The sequence below is a fragment of the Chiloscyllium plagiosum genome, unplaced genomic scaffold (genome assembly GCF_037043375.1).
Source record: "Chiloscyllium plagiosum isolate Xiang-an unplaced genomic scaffold, Cpla_swu_hap1 HiC_scaffold_14, whole genome shotgun sequence".
Lineage (NCBI taxonomy): Eukaryota > Metazoa > Chordata > Chondrichthyes > Orectolobiformes > Hemiscylliidae > Chiloscyllium > Chiloscyllium plagiosum.
Window position 1 is genome coordinate 1,031,014 of NW_028270152.1, and position 14,702 is coordinate 1,045,715.

Below are 14,702 nucleotides of genomic sequence, written 5' to 3' on the forward strand. Positions count from 1 at the left end.
CATTCAAGAAGTATGTAGATGTGCACTTGTGATGCCAAGGCATACACGCCTCTGGGCCAAGTGCTGGGAGATGGGATCAGAATCATTAGGTGATTGTTTTTGACCAGTGTGGATGCAATGAGTCTTTTTTTCTGTATAAAATGTCTCTATATTCTAAATAGAATTCCAGCCTTTATTTCAAAGACCAGGAGTATTAAAAACAGAAAGATTTTGTCAAAAAAACACATATAAGGCACTAGTAAACCACAGCTGGAATAGTGTGCACAGTTCTGGGTCCCATTTCTAAGTATATACCAGCATTGCAGGCTGTCCAGGGATCTTCACTATGTGTCTGGAGGGATTGTCTTATGAGACTTTGTGTAGATTGACTCAACACTCATTGGAATATACAAGAATGAAAGGCAATGTGGTGCTGGAAAAGCACAGCAGGTCAGGTAGCATCTGAGGAGCAGGAGAATCGACGTTTCGGGCAAAAGCCCTTTCTGATGACAGCCATCTGCAGTCCTCACTTTCTCCAAGAATGAAAGGCAACCTTACTGAAATATACAAGATTATTAGAGGATTAACAGGGCAGATACAGAAGAAAAAGATTCACTGCATATGCTGAAATCCGTACTGAAAACAACAAATGCAGGTCAGATAGCACCCATGCTCTTTCTCCATAGATGCTGAAGGGCTTTATCCCCTCTTTTGGGTGAGTTTATGATTAGAGGACATCATCTCAGAATAATGGTCACACATTTAAGGCAGAGATGGGGAAGGTGGGTATTCTTCTCTCAGAGGGGAGTGAATCTGTGGAATTTCTTTACCACAAGGGGCTGTCGAGGCTGGGTCATTAAGTATATTGAAGGCTGAAATAGGATTTTTTAATCCGTGAGGGGATTAAAGGTGAAGACAGGAAAGTGGAGTGGATTATCAGATCAGCCATGACATCATTGGTGCAGCAGATGGGCTGAATGGCCTGCTTCTGCTCCCATGTTTTATGGAAAGGAGGGAAGTTACCTGAGGATGAATAAAGCGTGTAGGACCTGGGACTGTGATGAGCTTTAAATTGTCTGAGACACAAGGTGAAGCATTAATAAATATAGGATGGGCTTGATGGGCTGAACGGCCTCGAATGGGACACTGTACCTTTAATTGGTGCAGGCTGATGCAATACACAGTCACTCTGATTGGTGGGTCTTACCAGGATTGATCATCTTAAACCAATCAGACATAAGAGCGTCATCCTGTCGGTGCGTGATTGGCCAATCTGCGTGTCGCGCACGGCCGGTAGTGGGCGGGGATCGAAAGGCGAAGGTGATTGGTCAGATTTGAAGAGGCTCGACCACAGTTCGAGCGGCTATTGATCAGCTGCGCCAGAGTGGGCGGGACCTGCCTGTGCACGGGGACTACTTCGGGGAATGATTGGCCAAATTCTGAGGAGGTGGGATCGTGTAGCGGGCAGTGATTGGTCTGTCTCAGGAGGCGGGAACATATTGTGTGCAGCGACTGGTCACATGTAGGGGCGGGATCTTGTAGTGGGCAGTGAATGGCCAATCCCAGGAGCGGAACCGTGTAGCGGGGCGGTGATTGGCTAGACGCCAAGGGGGGGGCGGGCGTTGTTGGTGTGCTGGGCGGGGCCTGTGGGCTGGGGCGGGGTCAGCGCGGGGTCAGAGTGGATAATGGCGGCTCCGGCTCCGGCCTCGGCCTCGGGCCTCGAGCTGCTGCGCGGCATCGGCCTGAGCGAGCAGAAAGCGAAAGAAACCTTGAGGAACCAGGCGCTGAGCGGCCTCCTCCTCCAGGCCATCGAGCAGGTGGGAGCGGGGAGAGGGTCCCGGGGAGAGGGCGCGGCCCAGGCCCAGGCCCAGGCCTAGGCCGGAGCGTCAGCTTTTACCGCACGGACAGGGGCCCTTCAGCCCATCGAGTCTTGTGCTAGATACCGATGTAATCCTGTTTCCTCGCTCTTGGCGTCTCAGAGACAGATCTGTGTACGTCTTAAACATGAGTGTTTCTGCCTCTCCCAGCCGCCTACACCTCCTACTGCCCCCTCACCCTCCATCTGTGCCCCTCCACCAACGGGAAAGGTTCCTCAGTGTCTCTCGTGATTCTCGGTAGGAGTGACAGAGACAGCCGAGTTGTCATGGGGGACATTGACTGGGATCACTACAGGGTAAAAACAATGACTGCAGATGCTGGAAACCAGATTCTGGATCAGTGGTGCTGGAAGAGCACAGCAGTTCAGGCAGCATCCAAGGAGCTTCAGCAATATCGACGTTTCAGGCAAAAGCCCTTCATCAGGAATAAAGGCAGAGAGCCTGAAGCGTGGAGAGATAAGCTAGAGGAGGGTGGGGGGAAAGTACCATACAGTAGTTGCAGTGGGAGAGGGACTCCCTGCGATTCTTGTAGAGAGAGGAGGAAAACTTCTTCAAGGCAGGCATCCTTGCAAGACACTCCAGTACGAGTACTATAGATGGGTCAGTTTTTGTCCTGTCTGTGCAGGAGGCCTTCCTGACACAGTATGTAGACAGGCCAACAAGGGGCGAAGCCACTTTAGATTTAGTACTGAGTAACGAGCCTGGCCAGGTGTTAGAGTTGGAAGTAGGTGAGCACTTTGGAGACAGCGATCACAATTCTGTCAGGTTTACTTTAGAGATGGAAAGGGATAGGTGTACTCCACCGAGCAAGAGTTACAGCTGGGGGAAGGGAAATTACGATGCAATTAGGAAAGATTTCGGAAGCGTAGAATGGGGAAGGAACCTGCAGGGGATGAGCACATTAAAAATGTGGAGCTTATTCAAGGAAAAGCTCCTGTGTGTCCTAGACAAATATGTACCTGTCAGGCAGGGAGGAAGATATCGAACGCGTGCGCCATGGTTTACTAAGGAAGTGGAATCCCTGGTCAAGAAGAAGAAGACTTGTGTTAGGACAAAATGTGAAAACTCAGGGCGCTTGAGGGTTACAAGGAAGTCAGGAAAGACCTAATGAGAGAGCTCAGAAGAGCCAGGAGAAGACATGAGAATTTGTTGGCGGATAGGATCAGGGTTAACCCTAAGGCTTTCCATAGGTATGTCAGGAATAAAAGAATGACGAGAGTTAAATTAGGGCCAATCAAGGATAATAGTGGAAAGTTGTGTGTGGAGTCAGAGGAGATGGGGGAAGCACTAAATAAATATTTTTCGACAGTGTTCACTATAGAAAATGAAAATGTTGGCGAGGAAGATACAGAGATACTTGCATCTAGTCTAGAAGAGATTGAGGTTCACAAGGAAGAGGTATTAGAAATACTGCAGAGGGTGAAAATACACAAGTCCCCTGGGCCGGATGGGATCTATCCTAGGATCCTCTGGGAAGCCAGGGAAGAGATTGCCGAGCCTTTGGCATTGATCTTCAAATCATCATTGTCTACAGGAATAGTGTCTGAGGACTGGAGGATAGCAAATGTGGTTCCCTTGTTCAGAAAGGGTAGTAGAGACAACCCTGGTAATTACAGACCAGTGAGTCTCACTTCGGGTGTTGGAAAAGGTTATAAGAGATAGGATTTATAACCATCTAGAAAAGAATAATCTGATCAGGGACAGTCAGCACGGTTTTGTGAAGGGTAGGTCGTGCCAAACGAATCTTATTGAGTTTTTTGACACAGTGACCAAACAGGTAGATGAGAGTAAACTGGTTGATGTGGTGTATAGGGATTTCAGCAAGGCGTTCGATAAGGTTCCCCACAGAAGGCTATTATACAAAATGCAGAGGAATGGGATTGTGGGAGACGTAGCAGTTTGGATCAGTAATTGACTTGCTGAAAGAAAACAAAGGGTTGTAGTTGATGGAACATGTTCATCTTGGTGTCCAGTTACTAGCGCAAGGGTCGGTGTTGGGTCCACTGCTGTTTGTCATTTTTATAAATGACATGGATGAGGGCTTAGAAGGGTGGGTTAGTAAATTTGCGGACGACACAAAGGTCAGTGGAGTTGTGGATAGTGACGAAGGATGTTGTAGGTTGCAGAGAGATATAGATAGGATGCAGAGTTGGGCTGAGGTGGCAAATGGAGTTTAATGTGGACAAGTGTGAGGTGATACACTTTGGAAGGAGTAATCGGAATGCAAAGTACTGGGCTAATGGTAAGATTCTTGGGAGTGCAGATGAGCAGAGAGATCTCGGTGTCCATGTACACAGATCCCTGAAAGTTGCCACCCAGGTTTTTACAAATACATTAAGGACAAAAGGGAGAGAATAGGGCCCCTCAAAGATCAGCAATACGGCCTTTGCGTGGAGCTGCAAGAGATGGGGGATGTATTAAACGAGTATTTTGCATCAGTGTTTACTGTGGAAAAGTGTATCTAGATTTCTGAAAGGCATTTGACAAGATGCTGCACAAAAGGCTGCTGTATAAGGTTAAGTTGCAAGGTGTTATGGGCAATGTATTAGCACAGATAGAGGATTGGTTAACTAATAGGAATCAAAGAATGCGGATAAATAAGTGATTTTCTGGTTGGCAATCGGTGACTCGTGGTGTGTCTCAGCAATCAGTGTCGGGACTGCAATTGTTCACAATTTATGTCGATGATTTGGAGTTGGGAACCATGTGTATCAAAGTTTGCTGATAACACTAAGGTGAGTGGTCGAGCAAAGTGTGCAGAGGACTGTGCAATTTTGCAAAGGGATGTAGTTTAAGTGAGTGGGCAAAGGCCTGGCAGATGGATTACAATGTTAATAAATGTGAAGTCATCCATTTTGGTAGGAATAACTGTAAAAAGGATTATTACATGCATGCTGAAATTTCTTTTACCATTCTGCTGTGCAGTGGGACCTGGGTATCCGAGTGCATGAATCACAGAAGGTTGGTCTGCAGGTACAACAGGTAATTAAGAAGGCAAATGGAATTTTGTCCTTCATTGCTAAAGGGATTGAGTTTAAAAGCAGGGAGGTTATGTTGCAGTTGTACAGGGTGTTGGTGAGGCTACACCTGGAATACTGTATGCAGTTTTGATCTCCTTACTTGAGAAAGGATGTACTGGCACTGGAGGGGGTGTAGAGGAGGTTCACTAGGTTGACTCTGGAGTTGAGGGGTATGGTTTATGAGGAGAGGCAGACGACTGGGATTATATTCATTGGAATTTAGACGAATTTTGGGGGATCTGATAGAAACACCAAGCGACTCCTCGTGAGCTCCCTACAGCAGATCTTATTCTAATATTTCTTTTAACAGCTCCACACTTTTAAATCTAAATTCTAAGGCTATAAAATTACTCATGTTCTTTTCTCTAACTTCAAATGATGTGATCTTGTTCATATTGATCTTGCTTTGTGCACCTCCTGTGCAGTGTAATCTGAATGCCTTACTCTGTCTAAACACCCTATGATCTATATGACCTTTCTTACTATGATCTGCCTGTGATGCTCACAAACAAAGCTTTTCACTGTATTTAGGTACACATCACTACAATAAATCAATGTATTCTTATGAGAACTTAGCACACCATAAAATACAAGTGCTGGAAAATGGGATATGAATAGATGCATGTCCGACCAGCACGAACATGATTGGCTAAATGGCCCCTCTCAATACTGTAAAAACCCTTGATACAAACAGTTGCAGCAACAGCGAGACCTGCTGTCACTGAGACCCCAACCTCTCACCAGGTCAACCAGATGCTGAGTCAAATGCCCTGGTCTCCTACAGCAAACTGTAATACATCACCAACTGTACATGCTTCACTCCCCAAAATTCAATCATTTTCTTCCCCCAAATCTTCTGCCTTTTGGTTCTTCGGAAGCAACTCATGAATTTACTGTGCCATGTTCCCGACTTCCATTTAAAACCAATCCCAGCTCCTGATTCTTTCACACGCTGGATAGTGTGAGGGAGTATGTCAACCTCACACATTGACTGCAGGATTTTCTCTGTCCTCGGTAACTGATGAAACACAGAAGAGACAGATGCCTTTACAAAGTAAGGTAGGGGAGGAGAGTGCGATTAATTAGAGAGGTCTTTCATAAAGCTGGCACAGGCATGATGCGCCGAATGGCCTGTCTCTGTGCTGTCAAATATAGGGATTTCTGAATGGTCTGTCTCTGTGCTGTCAGATATAGGGATTTCTGGGTCTAAGTCAGTTTAGTGTTAGATGAGATCTAAAAGTTTTGGAAGAATGAAATAATGTACATTTTTACAATCATTATTGGGTTGTGAGCATCGCTACTGAAAATGTGTTGCTGGAAAAGCGCAGCAGGACAGGCAGCATCCAAGGAGCAGGAGAATCGACATTTCGGGCATGAGCCCTTCTTCAGGAATGAGGAAAGTGTGTCCAGCAGGCTAAGATAAAAGGTAGGGAGGAGGGACTTGGGGAAGGGATGTTGGAAATGCGATAGGTGGAAGGAGGTCAAGGTGAGGGTGATAGGCCGGAGTGGGGGTGGAGAGGTCAGGAAGAAGATTGCAGGTTAGGAAGGTGGTGCTGAGTTCGAGGGTTGGGACTGAGACAAGGTGGGGGGAGGGGAAATGAGGAAACTAGTGAAATCTGAGTTCATCCCTTGTGGTTGGAGGGTTCCTAGGCGGAAGATGAGGCGCTCTTCCTCCAGCCGTCGTGTTGCCATGGTCTGACGATGGAGGAGTCCAAGGACCTGCATGTCCTTGGCGGAGTGGGAGGGGGAGTTGAAGTGTTGAGCCACGGGGTGGTTGGGTTGGTTGGTCCGGGTGTCCCAGAGGTGTTCTCTGAAACATTCCGCAAGTAGGCGGCCTGTCTCCTCAATATAGAGGTGCAGCGGATGCAATAGATGATGTGTGTGGAGGTGCAGGTGAATTTGTGGGAGATATGGAAGGTGAGACTTAAACCATCATCTCCCAGACCATCCATAACCTCATCACCTCAGGGGACCTCCCATCCACCGCCTCCAACCTCATAGTCCCACAACCCCGCACCGCCCGCTTCTACCTCCTGCCCAAAATCCACAAACCTGACTGCCCCGGTCGACCCATTGTCGCAGGGAGTGCTGCGGGGTCAGTGCAGGGGGGGGGGGGAAGGGAGAGAGGGAGTGCTGCGGGGGGTAGTGCCGCGCTGTTGGCGGGGACAGTGCGGGGAGGGGAGTGCCGCGGGGTCAGTGTGGGAGGGGTGCCCCACGCTGTCGGCGAGGTCAGTGCAGAGAGGGGTAGTGCCGTGCTGTCGGCGGGGGGAGCGTAGTGCCGTGCGGGCGGGGGGTGCCGCGCTGTCGGCGGGGGCAGTGCGGGGGGAGGGTGCCGCGCTGTCGGCGGGGGGAGTGCGGCCTTTTCAGTGTGTAAGGTACTGAACCATCCTTTGAAGAAATCCATGGGAAATCTGGGTGCTGCTTCTAGTAAACAATATCAGCAAAACCAGAGTTTGCAATTGTTGATTTGAGTACTCTTTGTGGGATGTGAGGCAGCTTGCTGTGTGAATTGATCACAGATGTTTGAGCATTAACAGTGTTGTAAAAGTAAAAATTAGATTTCAATTATTTTCATTATATTAGCTTTGGGGACGAATGCTTTTCTCAAATGGAGATAATGTGGAAGCAACAATCAGTTTAAGTGCTCAACATTTTCGTAACATTAGGTGATGTCACTATCAATTTTAGGACTGATAAATTTGTAAACATTTTTGCAATTAGTTTATTAAGTTCAGGTGAAAATATTTATGACAGCTAATCAGTTAATGCATTGAATACTGTCATAAATGGTTCTGTCAAACCAGCTTTTACGTGGTATAATTGTTTACTACATTTCATAAATGTCAGGAAGATTGAGAAGAAAATACAGCTGTGAGTTAATGAAGGAGAAATGTGTTGAATGATATTGGGGTAAGAATTTTGAAGGAATTAACAAGACCCAGTAACTGATAGAAAGCAAGCTGGCCATGGTAGTAAGAATGGGGTCAGTGTTTGTTCCATTGAGTAGCTGAATAGTCAGTATTTGTGTTTTCTGCGAGTCACGTTTGGTTTTCCATGTGTTGAGGGCAGCCTGATATCTCCAGGAATTAATTGAGGGGAAAACCTTTTAACTGCCAGATGTCCTCCCAACTCATAGCTTGCTCTGTCTCTCTTTTCAACACCAGGCACAAGCGATTTTGGGATCTACGCCAGACAAAGCAACAGGTACACTTCTGTATAATGCAGCCACTCGGCTCAAGGACCAGACTCACCTGGGCTTCCTGGTCAAGTACATTGCAAAAAAGGAAGTGACCTCAGACCTACAGCTCAATGGTAAGGTCAACCCCTGGCCTGGGAATTCTTTTCATGAACAAGCTCAGTCTGTCTGTCTGCTTCAGAAAGCTGATTGGTAAAATGACTATTAACTGTGCAGGCTATGTGCCTCACTCCGACTACATCAGCTGTTGGTAATATGTTGCTGTAGATGAATTTCTTCTGCATGTTCTGACAGAAGTCTCCTTGTGAATGACTGTGGGGTGCTGTAAGGACAGAAAACGTATGAATCTAATCTGCAGGAGAGCCCAATAGTTGTTGTATCTAATGAACTGCTTGTAATAATTAGCTTCTAATCATCTCTTAGATATCAGATAAAAGATTAAACTCTTTGATAAACACAGAGTGCTGGAGAAATTTAGCAGGTCTGGCAGCAACTGTGGAGAGAGAAATAGATTTTATGTTTCGAATTCAGTGCAACAACTCTGAAAGGGTAGAAAAGATTTTCAAGGATGTTGCCAGGGTTGGAGGATTTGAGCTACAGGGAGAGGCTGAACAGGCTGGGACTGTTTTCCCTGGAGCATCGGAGGCTGAGTGGTGACCTTATAGAGGTTTACAAACTCATGAGGGGCATGGATAGGATAAATAGACAAAGTCTTTTCCCTGGTATCGGGGAGTCCAGAACTAGAGGGCATAGGTTTAGGGTGAGAGGGGAAAAATATAAAAGAGACCTAAGGGGCAACCTTTTCACACAGAGGGTGGTACGTGTATGGAATGAGCTGCCAGAGGATGTGGTGGAGGCTGGTACAATTACAACATTTAAGAGGCATCTGGATGGGTACATGAATAGGAAGGGTTTGGAGGGATATGGGCCGGGTGCTGGCAGGTGGGACTAGATTGTGGGTGGGATATCTGGTCGGCATGGACGGGTTGGACTGAAGAGTCTGTTTCCGTGCTGTACATCTCTATGACTCGATGTTGCATAGATTTCTTTAAATAACCTTGGCAGAGGCCCATTGCAAAGGACAGAATTAAACTCATTTTGACACTCTGCCCATATCTTGATCTGAAATGTGAGTTTTCACCAGTTGCAGTTAATGGCCTTGATGCTCTGAAAGAAAGACTTGCATTTATTTGGAGTTTTTACACAGCCACCAGACCCCTCAAACACATTACAATCAATGAGGTGTGTGTGTGTGAATGGTGGGGAGAGGTGGCGCAGGGTGCTGTGGGCGCAGTGAGAATTTGACTGCTCTTCCTAATGTTAAATGATCATTCAGCCCTTTGATGGAGTTCTACCATTCAGCCTATTAATCTGTCTTGAAATGCCCAATGACCCATCTTCCATGTGCCTCTGGGATAGTGAATTCCAAAGTTCCACCATCTTCTGAATGAAGACATTCCTCCTCCTATCAGCCTGAAATGGCTTCCCCATGCTGAGAGACTCGGCAGCCAGGGGAACCATCCCAGCTACATCCTTTCTGTCACACGCTGATACCTTTGAACTTTGTGCTGGTCTTGTTTTGACTTCCCACATGACATCCTTTATTGTCTTAATTCTTGCGACAATTAGGGTTTTTAAAACAAGTCCGTTAGAGACTTTGCTTTTTTGTCTTTCCCTTGGACTTTCTTCTTCCTGTTTCCTTTTCATCTCTCCTTTTGCACTCACTGACCCAAAACATTAACATCCAACCAGTCAGAAACTGACTTTCTTAATTTAGGAGGGAGATTAATTCACTTCATTTCGTCTCTTTCAATTAGCTTCTCTCGATTATATTAAAAACCATCAGCTGGGTCCAATCGACAATGCAGACTTTGAGAGAGAATGTGGAATTGGAGTGGTGGTGACACCGGAACAGATTGAGGAAGTGGTGAGTAGACTCAGCCCATCCTATTGCAACACAAAATCTGCAGGATCGTTGCAGGAAATGGATGTCTCTTCTCAAACCCTAAGTATAATCAGCTTTGGTCGCTTGTGATAGCATCTCAATGTGTGGCTTGCTGCCTGCGTGTGGGGTTGCTGGAGGTGACATTGGCTCTGACCCACGGATTGTTTCTTGCTGCCAGGTGATGGGTGTATTTGAATGCAGTGGGAGTCCTTTAATGTGTCAGTGCTCTCCTCAAACCACAGCACAACTCTAATTCACAATTGCCTAGAAGTCTTCAAAGTAACCATTTGTTCTGGGTGGCATGCTGGCTCAGTGGTTAACAATGCTGCTTCACAGTGGCAGGGACCTGGTTCAGTTCCACTCTTGGTTGTCTGTGTAGAGTTTGCACATTCTCCCTGTGTCTGCATGGGTTTCCTCCAGGTGCTCTGGTTTCCCCCCACAGGCCATGATAAATTACCCCTGATATCCAGGGATGTGCAGGCTAGGTGGATTAGCCATGGGAATTGCAGGGTTACAGGGATAGGGTAGGGGAGTGCTTCTGAGTGGGATGCTCTTCGGAGGGTCTGTGTGGACTTGATGGACCAAATGGCTTTCTTCCACACTGTAGGGATCCTATGATTCTGTTTGGACAGTTCTTTCAATCTAATGTGCTTGGAGCTTCAGAGGAATGTGTATGGACAGTATTTGACACCAAGTCTCTCAATATTTTAACGGTCAGGGTAGGAAACCCTTGGTTGGGAAATAGCATTTATTGCCTTTCCAAAAGAGGGAAGAGAAACAGAGATTTAGAGAATGACTTTTACACAATTAGAGGCATAGTATGTGCTGCAAAATATATAATTTAAATCCCTGTTTTCACAATGTTGGGTAACCACAGGTACAAAAGATAAGGCTGAAAAGGTGTTGAGATCTATCTCTGCCTCCTTCTGAGGACTTGGCAATTCAATGGAAGCACTGGATGTTGCAAAGGCTATCAACCCTGACAACATCCCGGCAACAGTACTGAAGGCTTGGGCACCAGAATTTACCGTTATGCTAAACAAACCGTTCCAGTACAGCCACAGTGCTGTTGTCTGCCCAAAAATGTACATGATTACTCTGGAATGGTCCAATACACAAAATGAAGAATCCAACCCAGTCAAATTGTTAATATTGGCAATATGTTCCAGTTTGTGCTCATAAGTGGCAAGTAACACATTAAGCAAGTACAGGCAATGACCATCTCCAACAAGAGAAAATGTTACAAAGCTGAAGTTCCATTATCCATATCCTAGGGTGGCCTTTGATATGAAACTGACCTGAATGAGCTGTATAAACATTCTGGCTACAAGAGCAATCCTGCAATGAATAACCTTCCAAAAGCCTGTATGCGTCTACAAGGCACAGGTTAAGAGTTATTGAATGCTCTGCACTTGCCTGGATAAGTGCGGCTCTGGAAATACATGGGAAGCTTGGCACATTTCAGGATAAAGCAGCCCCCTTGATTTTCACTGTATCCACAAACATTCAATTATACATTTGCTTTACCACTGACTGCAGATGCTGGAGACCAGAGTTGAAAAATGTGGTGCTGGAAAAACACAGCAGGCCAGGCAGCCAGGCCAGGCCAGGGGGGTGAGGGAGGAGGTGGGAGAAGAGACTCCTCAAGCATTGAAATATGAAAAATAAATTAACATTTCAACTCCTCTGGAACTATTGATAAATCTTTTTTACTTTATTACTATGTTGTTACTTAGCTTCATTCCAGTGCTGTATTATCCCTGATGCAATTCCTTCTTGCCTTTAATTTTTAAACTTCCAAAACTTAACTACTTTTCCACTTGCTGTGCTCCAGCACTCTGTTCTGGGATTAATAACTCTTTATTCTATGAATATATGATCGTTTTAAACTCCTTTTCGTAGGAATGCTGCTTAGCATATTACTCCATCAAAAGACACCTCACCATTTTGAGGCTTGAAATATATGCTTCTCAGATGACTTCCAGCAGAGACTAAAATTTAAAACCTGAAAAGTTCTCTAACTAGAAGCCGTGTGTTACTTCATCCTCCTTGGAATTATGGATCAGAAACAGAAATTGCTGGAGAAACTCAGCAACTCTGGCTGCATTAGTGGAGGGAAAGCAGAGTCAACATTTTGGGTCCAGTGATCCTTAGAACATAGAGCACAGGACAAGGCCCCACGGCCCACCACGTCTGTGCTGATCATGCTATTCTAAACTAATGCCATCTGCCTGCGCATAGTCCATATCCCTCTATTCTCTGCTTGTTAAGCGTTTCAAACGATGCTGTCGTAACTGCTTCTACCACCTGCCCTGGTAGCACGTTCCATGTACCTATTACCCTCTATGTAAAACTCCTCCATCAGAACTGATGGCTGCTTTCATCACAGCCAACCTATTTTCACCCATTAATGGTCCCCATTAGCAGATTCTCTATCTCCCTGGCTCTCCATTATCCATCCCTGTCCAACTGCTGTTTTCTCTGTTGGGCTCCATCTTCACCTATTGTTTACTCCTTTTCTTCCCCACCCCACCCCTGTCTTTAGTATAGATGATGTGGAGATGCCGGTGTTGGACTGCGGTGAACAAAGTTAACAATCACAGGTTATAGTCCAACAGGTTTATTTGGAAGCACAGGTGCACAATCCTTTATCTGAAATGCTCGGGACCAGCTGGTTTTCGGAATTCAGAATTTTTCGAATTTCAGAATAAGTGACAGTTTGATAATTTTAAAAAATCTTACCGAACAGCAGACTCACTATGAGTAACGGGCCACCCCCAATGTTGCATCTGAGTGACACATTCAGTGGATGGGGAGTTGGGTTAACTGTTTGTATGCCAAACAACCTTGTTAATGAGATAAAAGCTTCACAGAGAAACCTTTAGATTTTGGAGCTTTTCAGATTTTGGATAGTGGGTTGTCTACCTGTATTACCTTTCAGAGTGTTGCTCCTTCATCAGGTAGCTGTGGGGCAGGACCAAAGATCAAAGTGTCATGCAGTTGAAATAATGTATTGAACAAACCTAGATTGCTGTTAAGTCTATCATCTTTTAGAATGGGTTGCAGGTTTCTGTTCATTAATGTGGATAAGTGAGAGTCTTTTTCCTAGGATGACATTTGCTTGTACGAGGGGGCATAGCTACAGATTGAGGGGTGACAGATTTTAGACAGATGTCAGAGGCAGGTTTTTTTTACTCAGAGTGGTATGGACATGGAATGCCCTGCCTGCCAATGTAGTTAACTCAGCCACATTAGGGCGATTTAAACAATCCTTGGATAAGCACATGGATGATGATGGCATAGTGCGGGGGGGTGGGCTTCGATTAGTTCACCGGTCAGCGCAACATCGAGGGCCGAAGGGCCTGTTCTGTGCTGCATTCTTTCAGGTTCTATGTGAAAATCCCAGAACTTTTAAGTCACATTCCCAAGATAACTTAAGTTTTTATTAAAAAAAGGGACATCTCAGCTCAGACAATGCATTAAAAGTGTGAGGTTACAGGCTGTCTGTATCCCAACTTTGAGTCAGACTGGTTCTAAAGGAGGAATTTATAAAATGTTACATGGATTGTTTTATGATCCTGCCCCACTAGTCCCCTGATGAACGAGCAGTGCTCTGAAAGCTAGTACTTCCAAATAAACCTGTTGGATTATAATCTGGAGCTGTGATTTTTAACTTCAGTATATATAACCACAATTTCTTAGCCACAGTTGGTTCTGAAAGAGGGTTACTGGATGCAAAACATTGTCTGTGCTTTCTCTGCACAGATGCTGCCAGACCTGCTGAGTTTCTTCTGGAAATTTGTACTTTTAGTTTGGATTTCCAGCATCTGCAGTTCTTTGCCTTTTGGACTGATGGGTGTTGTTTTTAAAAGCTAATTGTTAACTTTGAACACATAAACAAGCCCATATGCTTAATTTAGAATTCCAAGAATCCATCCCTGCACTAAACCAACAATAAATCACTCAGCTCCTCCCAACACCTTAAGGGCAATTAGGGATGGGCAGTAAATGGCTGCGCCAGTGATACTTACATCCCAAGAAAACACTTTTAAAAATCCCAATTTTCTCAAGGTTCTGATTGGAAGAAATCTTGGCATTCAGATTCTGAGTTCATCCAGCAGTGAGACAGCATCTTTTCAAATACTCCACACCCAGCAGTTAAAGAACAACCTAAAAATTCAAGTGTGTCTGTTGTTTGAGATTGGGGTCCTTGTGTTGTCGGTCATATTGATATGGAATCTCTTTGTCATTTAAAATAAATGATAGGAGGTGAATAATAGCTTCATGCCTGCAGTGTTTCTGATATAGACATTCCTTTTAGTCAACAGGAGTATGTTTTAACTTTCTTATTCTGTCCTTATTAGGTTGAAGCAACAGTCAACAAGTACAGAAACCAGCTCACGTTGGACCGATACCACTTTAATATGGGGCTAATAATGGGTGAGTGTTAGGAAATCAGAAAAGCCACTCAGCCTTTCATTCTCTCCAGCGTTTCTTACAAACAACCTGATAGTTGTAAGTTTGCACACTAAGCTGGAAGGTTTGTTCTCAGATGTTTCATCACCATACTAGGTAACATCAGTAAGCCTCCGGTGGAGTGCTAGTGTTATATCCCGCTTTCTATTTATGTGTCTTGGTTTCTTAGTGTGGGTGATATCATTTCTGGTTCTTTTTCTCAGAGGCTG

At 45.3% G+C, this 14,702-nt stretch overlaps 1 protein-coding gene across 1 annotated transcript in view; it reads left to right on the top strand.

The window, feature by feature from the left end:
- The first annotated feature begins 1,645 nt into the window (after window positions 1-1,645).
- Window positions 1,646-14,702, top strand: part of qars1 (glutaminyl-tRNA synthetase 1) — a 77,055-nt gene continuing 63,998 nt past the window's right edge. Inside the window, exons 1-4 of the mRNA XM_087994020.1 lie at window positions 1,646-1,796; window positions 8,041-8,188; window positions 9,890-9,999; window positions 14,382-14,457. Of these exons, the coding sequence (XP_087850146.1) occupies window positions 1,665-1,796; window positions 8,041-8,188; window positions 9,890-9,999; window positions 14,382-14,457 (466 nt within the window). The 5' untranslated portion in view covers window positions 1,646-1,664. The remainder of the gene's footprint in view (window positions 1,797-8,040; window positions 8,189-9,889; window positions 10,000-14,381; window positions 14,458-14,702) is intronic.